The sequence below is a fragment of the Brachyistius frenatus genome, unplaced genomic scaffold (genome assembly GCF_029030835.1).
Source record: "Brachyistius frenatus isolate BFR_SWC_R1_liver_20210118 unplaced genomic scaffold, ASM2903083v1 Contig_109, whole genome shotgun sequence".
NCBI lineage: Eukaryota > Metazoa > Chordata > Actinopteri > Embiotocidae > Brachyistius > Brachyistius frenatus.
The window spans coordinates 476,430-490,114 of record NW_027210708.1 but is presented as its reverse complement, the minus strand read 5'-3'; the positions used below and the strand labels follow the sequence as shown (position 1 = coordinate 490,114).

General features: G+C 41.5%; 2 protein-coding genes across 2 annotated transcripts; both read left to right on the top strand.

The window, feature by feature from the left end:
- Positions 1-16: 16 nt before the first annotated feature.
- On the top strand, positions 17-7,379 carry LOC138628959 (ribosomal protein S6 kinase-related protein-like). Its single transcript, XM_069712381.1, has 12 exons — positions 17-363; positions 1,482-1,742; positions 1,857-1,940; positions 2,018-2,086; positions 2,547-2,616; positions 4,305-4,412; positions 4,541-4,581; positions 4,679-4,706; positions 5,053-5,142; positions 5,867-5,955; positions 6,050-6,160; positions 6,256-7,379. The coding sequence occupies exons 1-12, from the start codon at positions 334-336 to the stop codon at positions 6,481-6,483; spliced, it is 1,209 nt and encodes a 402-aa protein (XP_069568482.1). The 5' UTR covers positions 17-333; the 3' UTR covers positions 6,484-7,379.
- A 1,897-nt stretch (positions 7,380-9,276) lies between these two features.
- Positions 9,277-12,727, top strand: aldoca (aldolase C, fructose-bisphosphate, a). Its single transcript, XM_069712387.1, has 9 exons — positions 9,277-9,375; positions 10,005-10,142; positions 10,285-10,496; positions 10,643-10,697; positions 10,784-10,944; positions 11,041-11,124; positions 11,243-11,417; positions 11,533-11,732; positions 11,836-12,727. The coding sequence occupies exons 2-9, from the start codon at positions 10,031-10,033 to the stop codon at positions 11,926-11,928; spliced, it is 1,092 nt and encodes a 363-aa protein (XP_069568488.1). The 5' UTR covers positions 9,277-9,375; positions 10,005-10,030; the 3' UTR covers positions 11,929-12,727.
- The last annotated feature ends 958 nt before the right edge of the window (positions 12,728-13,685 follow it).

Below are 13,685 nucleotides of genomic sequence, written 5' to 3'. Positions count from 1 at the left end.
CTCCCGGTGTTTTGGTCTGTGGGTCGCAGGAAGTCGGATGTTTGATTGCTCTTCGATCTGACAGCTTCAACTGGAGCGGAATGGAGCTCTTGCCGCTCTGGATGTCTCCCTGCAAACCGGGCTGCAGACGCGTCTCCCTCCTCACACACGAAAACACGCAGACACGTGGGCGTCGCGAGACGCGGCCGTGTGTTTCTGAGACACAAAAAGACGCACGAGGAAGCGCTGGATTCTTTGTTTTGTTTTGTTTTTTTGTCTTTTTTTGCAGTTTGACGTATTTCTTTTGTGAAATACTTTTTTTTGTTTTGTTGAATTCATGTTTCTGAGGATGTGATGGGCGGCGAAGTCAGTAAGAGCAGGAAGGTGAGTAAATGGGATTTGCTCCGTTTTTGTTGTTTACATGTTGATTCGTTGTGAATGTACCGCGTTTTATTTCAACAAAACAACTTCACTTTCTGCAGGAGATGAAGGCAGACACATACAGAAAGGCTTCTTATCGATTCTCTGTTTTTAAATGCAGTAACGTGTCCACTCCACGAAACCAGATGCGTCTTTTCATCCACATTTATTTGATGTGCAGGAAACTGTTGCCTGAATCAAAGTCAAAAATAAACATTGATTATTTGTTACGTGAACACGGACCCTCCCGCGCTGCGGCAATACGAGGCTCATTTGATCTTTGATGTTGTGGCTGCAGATGATTAAATCAGCCTCAGATAATGATATCTCTATATATCATCCATGCAAATGTTTTTAAACTCCTACACGCAGTAAATATGTGTAAATAATTTTCAGTAAGTTGCTATCTTAATTATTTTAGCCTGCAAAGATTAGCGATGTAAACTTTTATGAAAATATGTAAACTGAGGACCAATCAGTCAAAGAGAGTTTGAACTGTAGAACACATTTCCTCCAAAAAGTCCCAAGAAAAAAAAATGTAAAGATATTTAATAATAACAACATTCAACCTTTATGACCTAAATGTTTCCATTGGTTTCTCATAAACCCTTGATGCCTCCCTATTGGTATTTAACGCCTTTTTATTATATGGGAAAGCGTAGAGGGATTACTAAACGGGCCATTGAGGCAGGAGCACAAACACTCAAAGGTGTCAGGGCCACAAAATGACTACAACGAGACAGAAAACAACCACAAAGAGACACAACACCCAAAAAGAGATGCAAAACAATCACGAAGGGACACAAAATGACTAAAAAAAAGAGACAGAAAATATCCACAGAAAGACCACAGAGACGATAATGAGAATTTCTATGTCTCTGGAGGAGAATGTGGGGCCTTTTGCATGTCTGTGCCCAGGGGCCCGCTGTCTTATAATCCGGCCATGTTCACAAGCTTCCAGCTCACTAATATTCTTTGGATGCTGTGCTGCCCTATATACGGCAGTATAAAGTGGTATAAAATCGAAGCACCACCGATAATGAGCCTTTATGTTTTTCTTTCCTTTTTCCTACCAAACGTAGAGGGAGAGAGCAGCTGCTCAGCTTCGACTCAGTCACGGGTTCCTCTCCAACGTGGGGGTCTCCATCGCTCACAGATTCGGACACTCAGGTGTGTTTTCTCGGCCCGTGGGAGTGGAAGGCCGGCTGCCTGTCCCCAGACTCCTGCTGCCTCCAGAGGACGGAGCGGAGCTGTCGGGCGCAGAGAGGACGCCTCCAGCTTTCATCAATGTCTTCCTGCCTGAGTTCACACTCCGTACATTTCCCGGACAAGACCACTTCCAGGTACTCGGGACCACAGCTCAGGACTGCTCAATGGAATGGGTCTTTTGAGAAGTAGACAGGAAAGGTGGAAGGTGTAGTGGAAAGAGGGAGGTAACTGTACTTCTGTGCTCACAGATCCTGGGCTTCATAGCGAAAGGGTCATTTGGACCCATCCTGAAAGTCAAGGATATTTGTGACAGGAAGATCTATGCTGTTAAGGTGAATTCACTGATAACTACTACAAATGCATTGTATTTGGACATATTGTTTGTGTAATAATCTGTACTGTTACACAGGTTCTACCAAAGTCTGAGATCTTGAAGCATGGAGTGCTGGAGCAGTCAAAAGAGGAAGTCATCATTCAGGTACAACATTTCCAGTAGTTCAAAGAGTTCTCGTTGGTAGAAACAGTGCAGCTTTACTGTTCTTGTAACTAAGTAGCAGTGAAACTACTCAAACTACTTTCACTGCTCTGCTCACCGTTTGTATGATTTTATACAAAGGTCAAATTGGAAGTTTTTGCACTTTTCTTTTGCTGTAAATTGCTTTATAAATACACAGTTGTGTTTTTTTATTTTTTATTAACAGACTCTGACTTTAATGAGAGTAAAGTAGCTGTGAACGGTTATTGATTGTAGATGAGGTGGGTGTGTCCGAGTGGTTCAGGAGATTTAAAGTCTGCAGGGAGAAATGTGACTTAGTCTCTGTTTGACACCAATTTCTGTCCATAACGGAGTCCTCACTGTTTATGTGGACTATTGGAAGCTCCCCTGTCCCTCTGTGTTATATTCACTGTCCATCTGTGTGTCGACTGTTGCGTTGCAGCGGCAGCTCAAACACCCATTTATCCACAATCTGCAGGACTGCTGGCAGACGCAGCGCCACCTCTTCATTAGTGAGTTATTAAATAAAAACAATAGCACAGTTCGACTCTCTCCTCTTCTGCTATCCTTTTTGTGTTCCTGAGAAGTTACGTCTCCTCCTCTGGTCCCATAGAAACATGAATTAGACTGTTATAACAAATAAATCTCAGTAGTGGGTGTTGAGAAGGTGCACTGCCATCTAATGAGAGTGTCGGGTAAAGCTCACGTCTCCTGCCCGGTATCGCTGCAGCTGCTGCGTGACTTTGCACATCTTACTAACAATAATCCCAAATGTCAGTTGTCAAGGAATCAAAAATCAAGCTTCTAAGTAAAAACATCAGCTGAGAGTAAAATTATTTGGATTGGAAACAAATCATCTTTCACTGTTTTGTTGGTTTCGGTCACAGGCCTGAGAATTTTGGTTATGAAACCTCTTTAATATGTCACAAAAAGGTTTTGATTGTGAATCTGGCCTCGTGGTTTCGAGACAGCAGCAACCAACGGTGACGTCGCTCGTTGGTTTGCGAACGGCCGCTATGAAGCCTCGAGTTCTGATTTTGTCCGTCGCCATCTTGCTAGTTCGGAGAGGTTTGGAGCAGGAAGTGACCATATTTGGACGAGTGGTAGGTCAGACTCAATCTGATTGGAAACCGATGATAATAGGTCCCGCCCATCTGTGCCGCAAACCTGATTGCAGGTTTGTCTGTCAATCAAATAGACACGGCCCCAAAAGCGTATCTTTTTTTTAGGTCTAATTTCTAATTAATGACGGATTATTTTCAGATGGACAGCCAGAAAACTAATAAGAAGGAGCAACTTCAGCTAACAACACCAAACTGACTTTTGGGGAAAAAAAGTATTAACTTTGCATTTCATGAAAGAAGTTGAATGGGAGTCTATGGAGCTGGAGGCTTTTTTAAGCCGACCTCTAGTGGCCCTCGGTGGTATTACAGTTTATGGCACTTCTGCATTGGCCTCACTCAGACCTGGAAGCTACGTCCACTTTACATACAGTCTGTGGTTGTGAGTCAAAAACTTTTGCTTACAAGTTGAATTGGAGTTTCTGTTAGTAGATTCGACTTGAAACCTCTGCATGGATAGCTCTTAAAAGCTATTAAATGCTATTAAAAGCATTTCAATAAAAAACAGCAACATAATGTCACCTCACCTCCGTGTGGGTCAACACTCAGTACTCCTCTGTTGAGTGTGAACGGTGGGGGTGAGGTGTGAGAGTGCAGCCAGGCTGTGGATCCAACTCAAACCCACCAGCGTGTCCTCCCATCAGCGTATGTGGTGTGGACGTTTTTGACTCGCAATCCAAAGTTTTGTGACGCAATAGATTCTTTATAATTAAAATTCTTGATTAAATTTATTCTCAGTTCATTTGTTTTAACTCACAAATTTGATTTCTGATCGCAAGTTAAACAAACTTGCTTCAAAAACCGTCTTTAATGCTCGCATGAAAAAAACCCAAAACAGAACGATAACTTACATAGCATTAAAACTGGAGCTCGGCCAACAGGAGATTAACGACAGAGAAGCATGTGTGTTTTTGACTCAGTCTTACCCCTCTTACCTCCTTTTCCCAGAACCAGTGGAATGAACAAATCTTTTTGGTTTCCTCCTTCCTAATATCTCCTCTCACACTTTGCTGACCTGCATTAACTCAGCTGCTGCTTTCAGAGACCTGATGTGTTTCTGTGTGTCTCGTCCACCGCAGTGTGCGACTACTGCAGTACGGGAGACTTGTACACCTGCTGGTCACTGAAGGGCCGCTTCGAGGAGGAGGAGGTTCGGCTCTTTGCTGCAGAGCTCGGCAGCGCACTGGGTCGGTGTTGGTCAACGTTCCTCACTCTGACCTTTTACAAATCTTGTTCGAATTGTACAGTTTGTTAAAAGAGTATATCCACTTGTATCCATGTCATATATTCTTTCTTTTTGTTTGTGTATTTCTAGGATTCCTCCATGATTTAGGACTCATGCACAGAGATATAAAGGCATCATTTCTTATATTTAATGTATTTATAATGATATGTCATTTTCAGATCTGTGTGTTTATGGCTTTTGATGGTAATCATTTTACTGATTTCTCAGATGGAGAATGTTCTTTTGAGTGATCGAGGTAATGCTCGTTTTTATTTTCAATTTGCAGCTTTTAAAAATGAACATTTAGAGAAATGTAATCATTGGATTAGATTAGATTAGATTAGATTAGATTAGATTAGATTAGATTAGATTAGATTAGATTAGATTAGATTAGCATTTCACACATATTCCAAGGGGACATCATAGCTCTTTAACCTCCCTAAATTAAAATCGAATGTAAATACACTTGGTAAACTAATAAGTAACATTCCATTCATAAATACATTTGGAATCAAATTCAAGAATTTAAAGTCTGTTTTTCAGAATCATTTGCTGCTTTATGTAGAAGAACATCAGTTCCAGTGTGTTTTGCTTTGATTCAGGTCACCTCCGTTTGTCTGACTTTGGACTCTCGCGCCGCCTGAAACGAGGAGGACGAGCGTTTACCATATGTGGCACGATCCAGTACATGGGTGAGGTTCTGGTCTCATGAATCAGGTTTTTCCAAGCATCATCAGGCTTTGTTGCAGCACCAAGCTAAACCGAGTGAATGTAAAATCAGTGTGGAGAGCATCAAAACGAACTAAATGACTTTATAAGATCTCATGGTGGTCATTCCCCCCCCCCCCCCTCCACTGGACTTCTGTAGCATGTTTTGTCTTTAAGCTTTTTGGGTGTTTATTTATTATCTGCTCTGACTTTTCTACATTTTTGGAAACGTTCACGCAGATATTGTTATAATAATGACGGTGAAAAATTATGTGAAACAGCATAATTTTAATTGAAATAAGTAACATTTTCTTGGGAGATTCCCCAAACCCCAGATACATGCGGCTAAGTCTTCCACAAAGACTGTCAATGAAATATATTAGATTGTAATTTAAAGAAGCTGAAGGATTCTGTTATTGATTTAAAAAAAACAAAAAAAGTTTTTACTCTGTGACTGTATCGACACCTCGTCTTTCTTTAGAACTGCATCGACATTAGAGATCCACCTGCATCTTGCTCCCAAAGGACTCATTTGACCCATTTATAAATGTGACGCACCTGTGATTTACTTTACATTTTATTTCCAGGACTTTTTCTCTTGTTGTCTTTGCCGCTCTGGTGCTTCATTTCTGATGTACATGATTGTGATTTCTTTTTTAAAATCCCCTGATTTCTCTTGATCTATCATCTTGTGTTTTATCTGAACAGCTCCAGAGGTTTTAAGTGGGGGTCCGTACAACCACGCTGTTGACTGGTGGTCCCTTGGCATTATGTTGTTCTCGCTGGTGACAGGAGAGGTATTGGCACTTCATTTTTCACGTCTCTGCATACTACATACTTTGTAAACTGTTGGTCATTTTGGTTTTCATACACCTGTGTCTCCCTCCGCAGTTTCCACTTCCTGCAGAGCCGGACCACAGCAGCATGTTGAAGAGGGTTATAGATTTTCCCTACGTCCTACCCACGACCTTCACCTCTGCTCTGACGTTACTGCTCACCGAGGTCGGTACATTTGATTGCACTCTTTCTAATTTTCCCACTTTGAGTCCTTTGTATGAATAATTGACACACTTATCTGTTTCTCTTCAATGATACAGCTTTTGTGCAAGAATCCGTTGAACCGCCTTCGTAATCTGGAGTGTTTCAAGATGCAGGCCTTCTTCCGTGGCACTTCGTTCGACTCTTACATCCTCCAGAAGACACCTGTTGACTTCATCCTTGAGCTCAGGGCCCGTCCTGATTGGGCAGCCAAATCGACCAGAGGCCCTTCACTGGACTACTTTGACTGCGATCACATCCTTCACTCCCCGACGACTCCCACCTAACTGTCCTACGTTGGCCGACGTGGCCCTGAGTTCAGCTGCAGAGCAGACATGTAAAGCATAAGAGTGGACTGTGTTTGTCTGCAGGGTAGTTCTGGTTCTGCTGTTTTGGCCTGGCAATTATAAGAAACTTAAAAAAAAATCGGAAGATTGAAGTTCACATGGAAATACATTTCTAGAATCGTTTGTATAATTTACAGTATGTGATACATTCTTTGATTCACATGTTTTTGTTATTCAGCTACCAAAAAAAAATGTTGATGCTAATAGTTTTTTCTCTTGTACGATAACATTGTTTGGAAATAATGAACCTGTCAGACACAATGTGCTTTTTATGCCTTTGCACAAGCGACAGCCGTGGAATTCGTTTTTTGTTGCCTGGCTTGTGAACGTGAGATCCCACTTGTGACACGTCAAGTGTTTTTGTAGGTTTTGTGCAAGAAATTCAACTTTTAAATGAAAAAAAAGATCATCTTGATTAAAATTCATCAATGTCATGCGAATACTGCGACAGGTCACATGACCATAGCTGTTTACCTCCTGCTTGCACCTCCTGAGGAAGATGTCTTCTTCAGATTTACAAATGAAAGCGGGTAAAATACCTTAATTTACAAATAGAGCTTTAATATTGTGTACATGTTATTTTTTTAGTCTACAACAGATATATTTTGAAAATTTTACTGCTAACATACAAGCGGTGTACATTTCTTGACGGCCACTCCTATGACTTGAGTACGAAACCTAATATTTCACTAACTTAACCTATATGAAATCAAAAAGGTCTAATTATTTAAATGCACGTATAGAGTTGTGAGGAAAAAGTTGGTATAAAATAGGTTTTAAATGTAAAGGCTGGTTTGCATTGGTATGGACTGATTTGGGTAAAGTGCAGAAACTTCCTTCAGATCTCAAAGAACTTAAATTCATTTAAAAAAAAAAAAATTCCCAGTTTGACAAGAAAATAGGAGTGGGGACATATTTAAGAGTGTTTTTTAGCTCAGGTTACAGGCTTTTGTCACTGCAGATCATAACCATCATCATTTAAACGAACTGACAACACTAACCTCAATCTAATATTAAACAGTTCCTTTTCAATGAGTACCACAGTGAAGTAAATGAGTTCTGTTATATTTGCCGTTTTGCACCTATCTCGTATCACTTATAGGTATATGAAAGCCGCTAACGCGGCATCACGGCAAAACGTGAAATAGCCACGCTTTGGCCTGTCTAGGCGTGAAAAATGCACGTTTTCCTGTAGTGGATGAAAATGAAACCTACTGCATGCGTAGAGCCATATGATTTACAGGAAAATTAATCTTACAGCTAAAATAAGTGGTTGGGGTTACGAAATAAGTACGTAAATAGGGTTAGGAGAACAAACATGGTTGGGGTTAGGGAAACATTTCAAAATGTGTAACTTTCACTCCCAGGCAGGCAAAAGCATGGCTGTTTCACGTTTTGCTGTAGTGGACCGGCGTGTCTATTTCACGCTTTGCCGTGATGCCGGGTTGAAGCTGCACCTGCATACGTTATGGACAACTTACACCCTTGGGTTGACCCATTTAGACGAGCGCTCACAAACCCATCGAGGACAGCCGTAATAGGACAGAAAATTGAGGACCAGATAAAGTATCATCATTAAATGCTTTTAATTAGGTAACAGAGAAAAAAAAAAAAAAGTGGAGGGTCCCGGCGGAGGCCGCCACCTATAATTGCTGTACTATCTATTTAAAACGGTATCTCTTCAATGGGAGTGCACGGCTCCTCCTCTCCGCTTCCTCCTGACATTGAATTCCCTCTCAGGCCCTTGTCTTAGTCAGGTCCACCATGTCTGTGTTGTGGCTGTATAGTGGCAGGCAGTCCAATGGCCCATATCTGGTTTCAGAGGCACACTGACCCACTGTAGCAATGAAAGGAGTCCCCTGAAACGCCAGAGAGACATCTCACTGAGTTCCGCCAAACAGTGCCGTTACATAACAGCACACATCAGAAAACAGGCAGCTATACTGCAACCGTGCAGATCAACACACTCAACTAATCACAACCAAGCACAAAAGCTGAGACATGATCCTGTTTGTCTCACACAAGAGCGTCATTAACACCTCACACTGTATATGAAATAACAGGTTTCTGTATTTGTACATTTTTATGTACCTGAAACAAAGAGGCAAAAAAAAAGTTAAAAAACCTCTTCTTCACAATGGAAATGATTTGACTGACCTCATTTCGGTCTAATTTGGGCCACATGTTCATTTACATTGATTGGAACCTGGAAACGGTTTCTATTTCTGAAACGTTCCATAACATTCTTTACAGTTTAAAGCGCACAAGAGAAGCCACCGAGAGCACGAATTGCTCTGAGACCGAAACACCCCTGTGAATTTGATGGCGAGGACCAAATTATCAGGAGACTTGAAACGTTCCTCTGGGCACATTTTTACTAATTAGAATAAAAATAGCTCGCCACGGGGTGTCGTTCAACGCTTAAATTAGGTTGCTATAGGGGGCTCTGACTGAATCCACGACTCGCGAGCAGCCTGAATATGAAGTGGGACCCAAAAATAGCCAAACGCATCGAAGCTAAACTCGACTTATTTACAACACTGAATGTTTGTCAGCACTGGATTTGTAAAGTGACTGAGAAAATTTTAAAATTGCTGCATCAGAGTAAAAAAAGGAGCCGCACAACAATAAGTATCACTACATTTAAATAGAACAATGAATGATCAAGATTTTCTTACGTATATGGGGCAAAGGTGGGCGTACAAGCCCCGCCCAGGGGTGTCGGCCTCTGAGGTGTGACACACTTGAGCTGGATACAAACTGGAGCTGACGGAGCGGCTCCATCAGTGTTCATCACATCTGTGGACGGGACACGTTCGATTCCACTTCCAGGTAAGAACTTTTTAGTTTAGGTTTTTTTTTTCTCTGGCTTTAAGTCCTTGTGCGCCAATTTGCAGATGATGCATTTAAAATCAACTGTATATTTTATCTCAGTTAAAAGACTTTATTTCCAAACTGATTGTTTTTTTGTTTTTTTACATGCCGCAATTCTATTACTTCACTCCTTCTTTTACGCCAATTAAAATTTCTTAGACGGTTTATTGTGCTACTGCAACATGTGGCTATTATATCTGGGATTTCAAAATAAGAATGGTATCTAATTCTAGATCTATAACCACAGGTAGTAATAGTAGTAGATCCTTTCTTTCTATTATCAAAAAAGCATGTATTTAAAGTGTTATGGCCCAAACAGTTGCTGCTGGATGATTTTTTTTTAGCCCCGCATCTTTAAATGTGGGTACTTCAGCTGGTTCATGACACATTGTAACCCAGTTTAGACGATACAACTAAGGACCGATGTGTCGTCACTGTATCGTACAACCTAAACCAGCTCCACTCCCTTTATGACATGAAATGTGTCTTTGGGGGAAACTGAGGACATTTTCTTTTAGGGAGGATCGAATCTGCCATTTCTATTTGCTAACGAGTGACTAATTATAAGGTCACATCTTCTTCCACAGGCTAATCGTGCAATCAGCCGCTCAGCATGACGCACCAGTTCCCAACTCTCTCAGAGGCTCAGAAGAGGGAGCTACATGACACTGCTCTACGCATAGTTTCTCCAGGGAAGGGCATCCTGGCTGCAGACGAGTCTGTGGGTCTGTAGCACTCTTGTCTTTCTTTTCTTCGGACATGTATGACGTTCATTCTGCTTGTGCATGACCAAATGTGCTTTCTGTCACTGATAAACACCATTAACATCTGGTTTATACATCACACACTTATACACGGTAACTTCAGGCAGCATGGCTAAGCGGCTGGCCCAGGTCGGAGTGGAGAACACGGAGGAGAACCGCAGGCAGTTTCGTCAGATCCTCTTCAGTGCGGACGATCGTATCAACAGCTGCATCGGAGGGGTCATCTTCTTCCACGAGACGCTGTACCAGCACTCTGATAATGGCGTGTCTTTCGTCAAAATGATCCGGGACAGGGGCATCCTGGTTGGCATCAAGGTCTGGCAGCTTCATACTGAATGTGGTGTTCTGTATAGTTGAGGGTTTTTTTAAATTAAAAAGACTGCAACTTCGGGTTAATGAATTCTGAAGTAATTATGAGTTCTTTCTGCACATAATAAAAATCAGTGTTCCTTATTCCTCAGGTCGACAAAGGCGTTATCCCGCTGGCAGGAACTTGTGGAGAAACCACCACACAGGGTCTCGCAAACTCACCCTTAAACAACAGCTGATGTTAACCCCTCGGACTTCCTATTAACAGTACATCTTTTGACATTCCTCTGTAGGTCTGGACGGACTGTCAGAGCGCTGTGCGCAGTATAAAAAGGATGGAGCCGTCTTCGCAAAGTGGCGCTGTGTGCTCAAACTCAGCGACGCCAATCCATCTAAACTAGCGATCACGGAAAATGCTAATGTTCTTGCACGCTACTCCAGCATCTGCCAGCAGGTCAGGACTCAATACTACATAGCGTAACAGCTTGACTGTGCAACATGTCATGTGATGCGTCTGTATTGTGTGATAATCCCTCCTCACTCGGCACAGCATGGCATCGTGCCCGTCATAGAGCCGGAGATTCTGCCTGATGGTGATCACGACCTGAAGCGGAGTCAGTACATCACTGAGAAGGTGCGTTTCTCTTTTTCTCGCACACTGCATGTGCACGTGTGTGTCAGACATCGTTTCTTACGGGAATAAAAAGTGAGACAGCGAGGAAGGATATCCCAGACATGCTTTGCCTCTGCAGGTGCTGGCTGCAGTGTACAAGGCCATGTCGGACTATCATGTGTACCTGGAAGGCACGCTCCTCAAACCCAACATGGTCACTGCTGGGCACAGCTGCTCCACCAAGTACAGCCCAGAGGAGGTTGCTATGGCGACCATCACTGCCCTGCGCCGCACTGTTCCCCCAGCGGTCACAGGTTAAGTCTAAGCGCTGCCGTTTCCGGGTGATTTAAAACAGAAATGTATGAAATTTGCAGAAACAGAGACGAATCCGGTGATTTTTTTTTTTTCTCTTCTTCTTCTTCCCTGCAGGAGTGGCTTTTCTCTCAGGTGGCCAGAGTGAAGAGGAGGCCTCTGTCCACCTCAGTGCCATCAACAACTGCCCTCTGGGCAAACCCTGGATCCTGACGTTCTCCTTTGGCCGAGCCCTGCAGGCATCTGCGCTCAGAACCTGGAGAGGACATAAAGAGAACGAGAAAGCTGCCACGGAGCAGTTCATCAAGAGAGCAGAGGTATTTTTAGCTCTTATTTAGCAGATTTTTTTTTTTTTTAAACACACCAACAGGCATTTGCTTAATTTGGTCTTTGCTGGTTCGCTGTCTGTCCTGCCCCCAGATGAACAGTATGGCGTGTCAGGGGAAGTATACTGGTGGGGATAACCACGGCGACGGCGGCCAGCGCATCTACGGCCCCTGCCATGCATACTGATCAGTATAAGAAGGCATCGTGTTCTTCCATACCGTAACAAGATACAGAGGAATTGTAATGTAGATAACGTCAATGAGGACAATCAGACCAATGGCCTCTGGGTATTTCGAAAGCAAGAAAGATGTTTGCTTTACTTTTGTCATGGATGTAAAGTATGTTCTTGTGACAGAGCCCTGACTAAAGCTTTTAAATCCTGCACTTAGTATCATAATACTGACCGGCCATGCACTGCAAGTACATTGAATTCTGGCTGCAGAGCAATGACATTAGTTTATGTCAGTTAATTAAGTAGTGGAAATATGTGATGTAAGTCTTACCCGCCGATTATGTGGAAGGATACAAAAGTTGTGTGAAGCTTCTTTGTGTGTGTGTTGTGTGTGTGTGGATTTGTGTAATTTAGTTTTATGATCTATTTAGCAATGAACATGCAGAAATATAAATATTACATCGAAATGTGTGTGACAAGTTCTCAGTAAAGTTCGATCTGTAGTGGTCTCATAAACAGAGTTTGAATGTGAGCATTTAAGCAATAAAACTGTGTAAAACCCAGTAAAATCTGCTTTAGACATTCTGTTTTAGCAGGATTTGTTGACTGTCGCGCTCCTTTTACGGTCACGAGGCCATAACATTTTAATTTCTTCTTTTTTCGTCATCCTCCAAATCAAAACAATATGACACTCCTGTCTATATGTCCTCAAACATGCTACATACATTTATTTGAGAATGTATTTGGTTGAAAAGTAATCTGACACGTAATACTGGATCTTTTCTTAATTATACTTCTTGGTTTCTGTTCCAATATTCATTTTGCCTGGTGTGTTCTTGTTTGAGTGAATGGATGGAGTGAATAAATTCACGGTAATGGATTATCCAAGTTACAATTAAGGAGAAATTAAACACTAATAATAAACTGACTTTCCTGCACGAATGAGTGAGACTATGGAATATCATAAGCTGCTGCTATTTCAATTGTTTTTAATCAAGCTACTTGTACATGCCTTATGTATTTGCATTTTTTTTTTTTTAAGTTGTGACACAAACAGTTTTCATTTTACTTCTTTAGGTACAACCCTTATATTTTGTACCTACATTTTGCATTTTGCCAGGAATAAAAGGTAACCAGTAAATTAATGAGGGTGTGATAATACAACAATTTAATTTTGTTCTCCATTTCCATTCATTGGGGGTATAGAACTCTTCCCACCTCTTTACACCAACATAACTTACATTAATACAGGACATTCATTTTATATTTAAAGACAGACGTTTTCTAAGCCTTTTTGGAAAATACTGAACTTTGCCCTGTTCACTTTAAATTTTCTTTCCTTTAATAGTGTGACTATTTCTCGAGGGAGTACAGAAAAACAGCCTTTTGGTATAAAAATAGCATCAAATTATACTTCAAGCATCAAAAGTAGAAGCACTCATTTCTGAATTATACGTTATATTATTGAACATAATCATGAATGTGGCCATATTACCTTGTCGGCTACTTTAATATTGCAGCTGATACAGTAAAGGTGGGGTTAATTTTAACATTATGTTCTACTGGGTAGCTCTAATAATGCGTAGTCATTTATTTGTTCTGTATATTTTGTGGACATAATAATAATAATAATAATAACAACAACCTGCAAATTAACTGGGAACTAAAGCTTTGAACTTGATGGAGTAAAAGCAAAAGGCCGAAGAAGAACTTCCCAGCCATGTCTATTCACGTGCACCATGTAATGAAACAATAATTAAAAAAAGAAAAT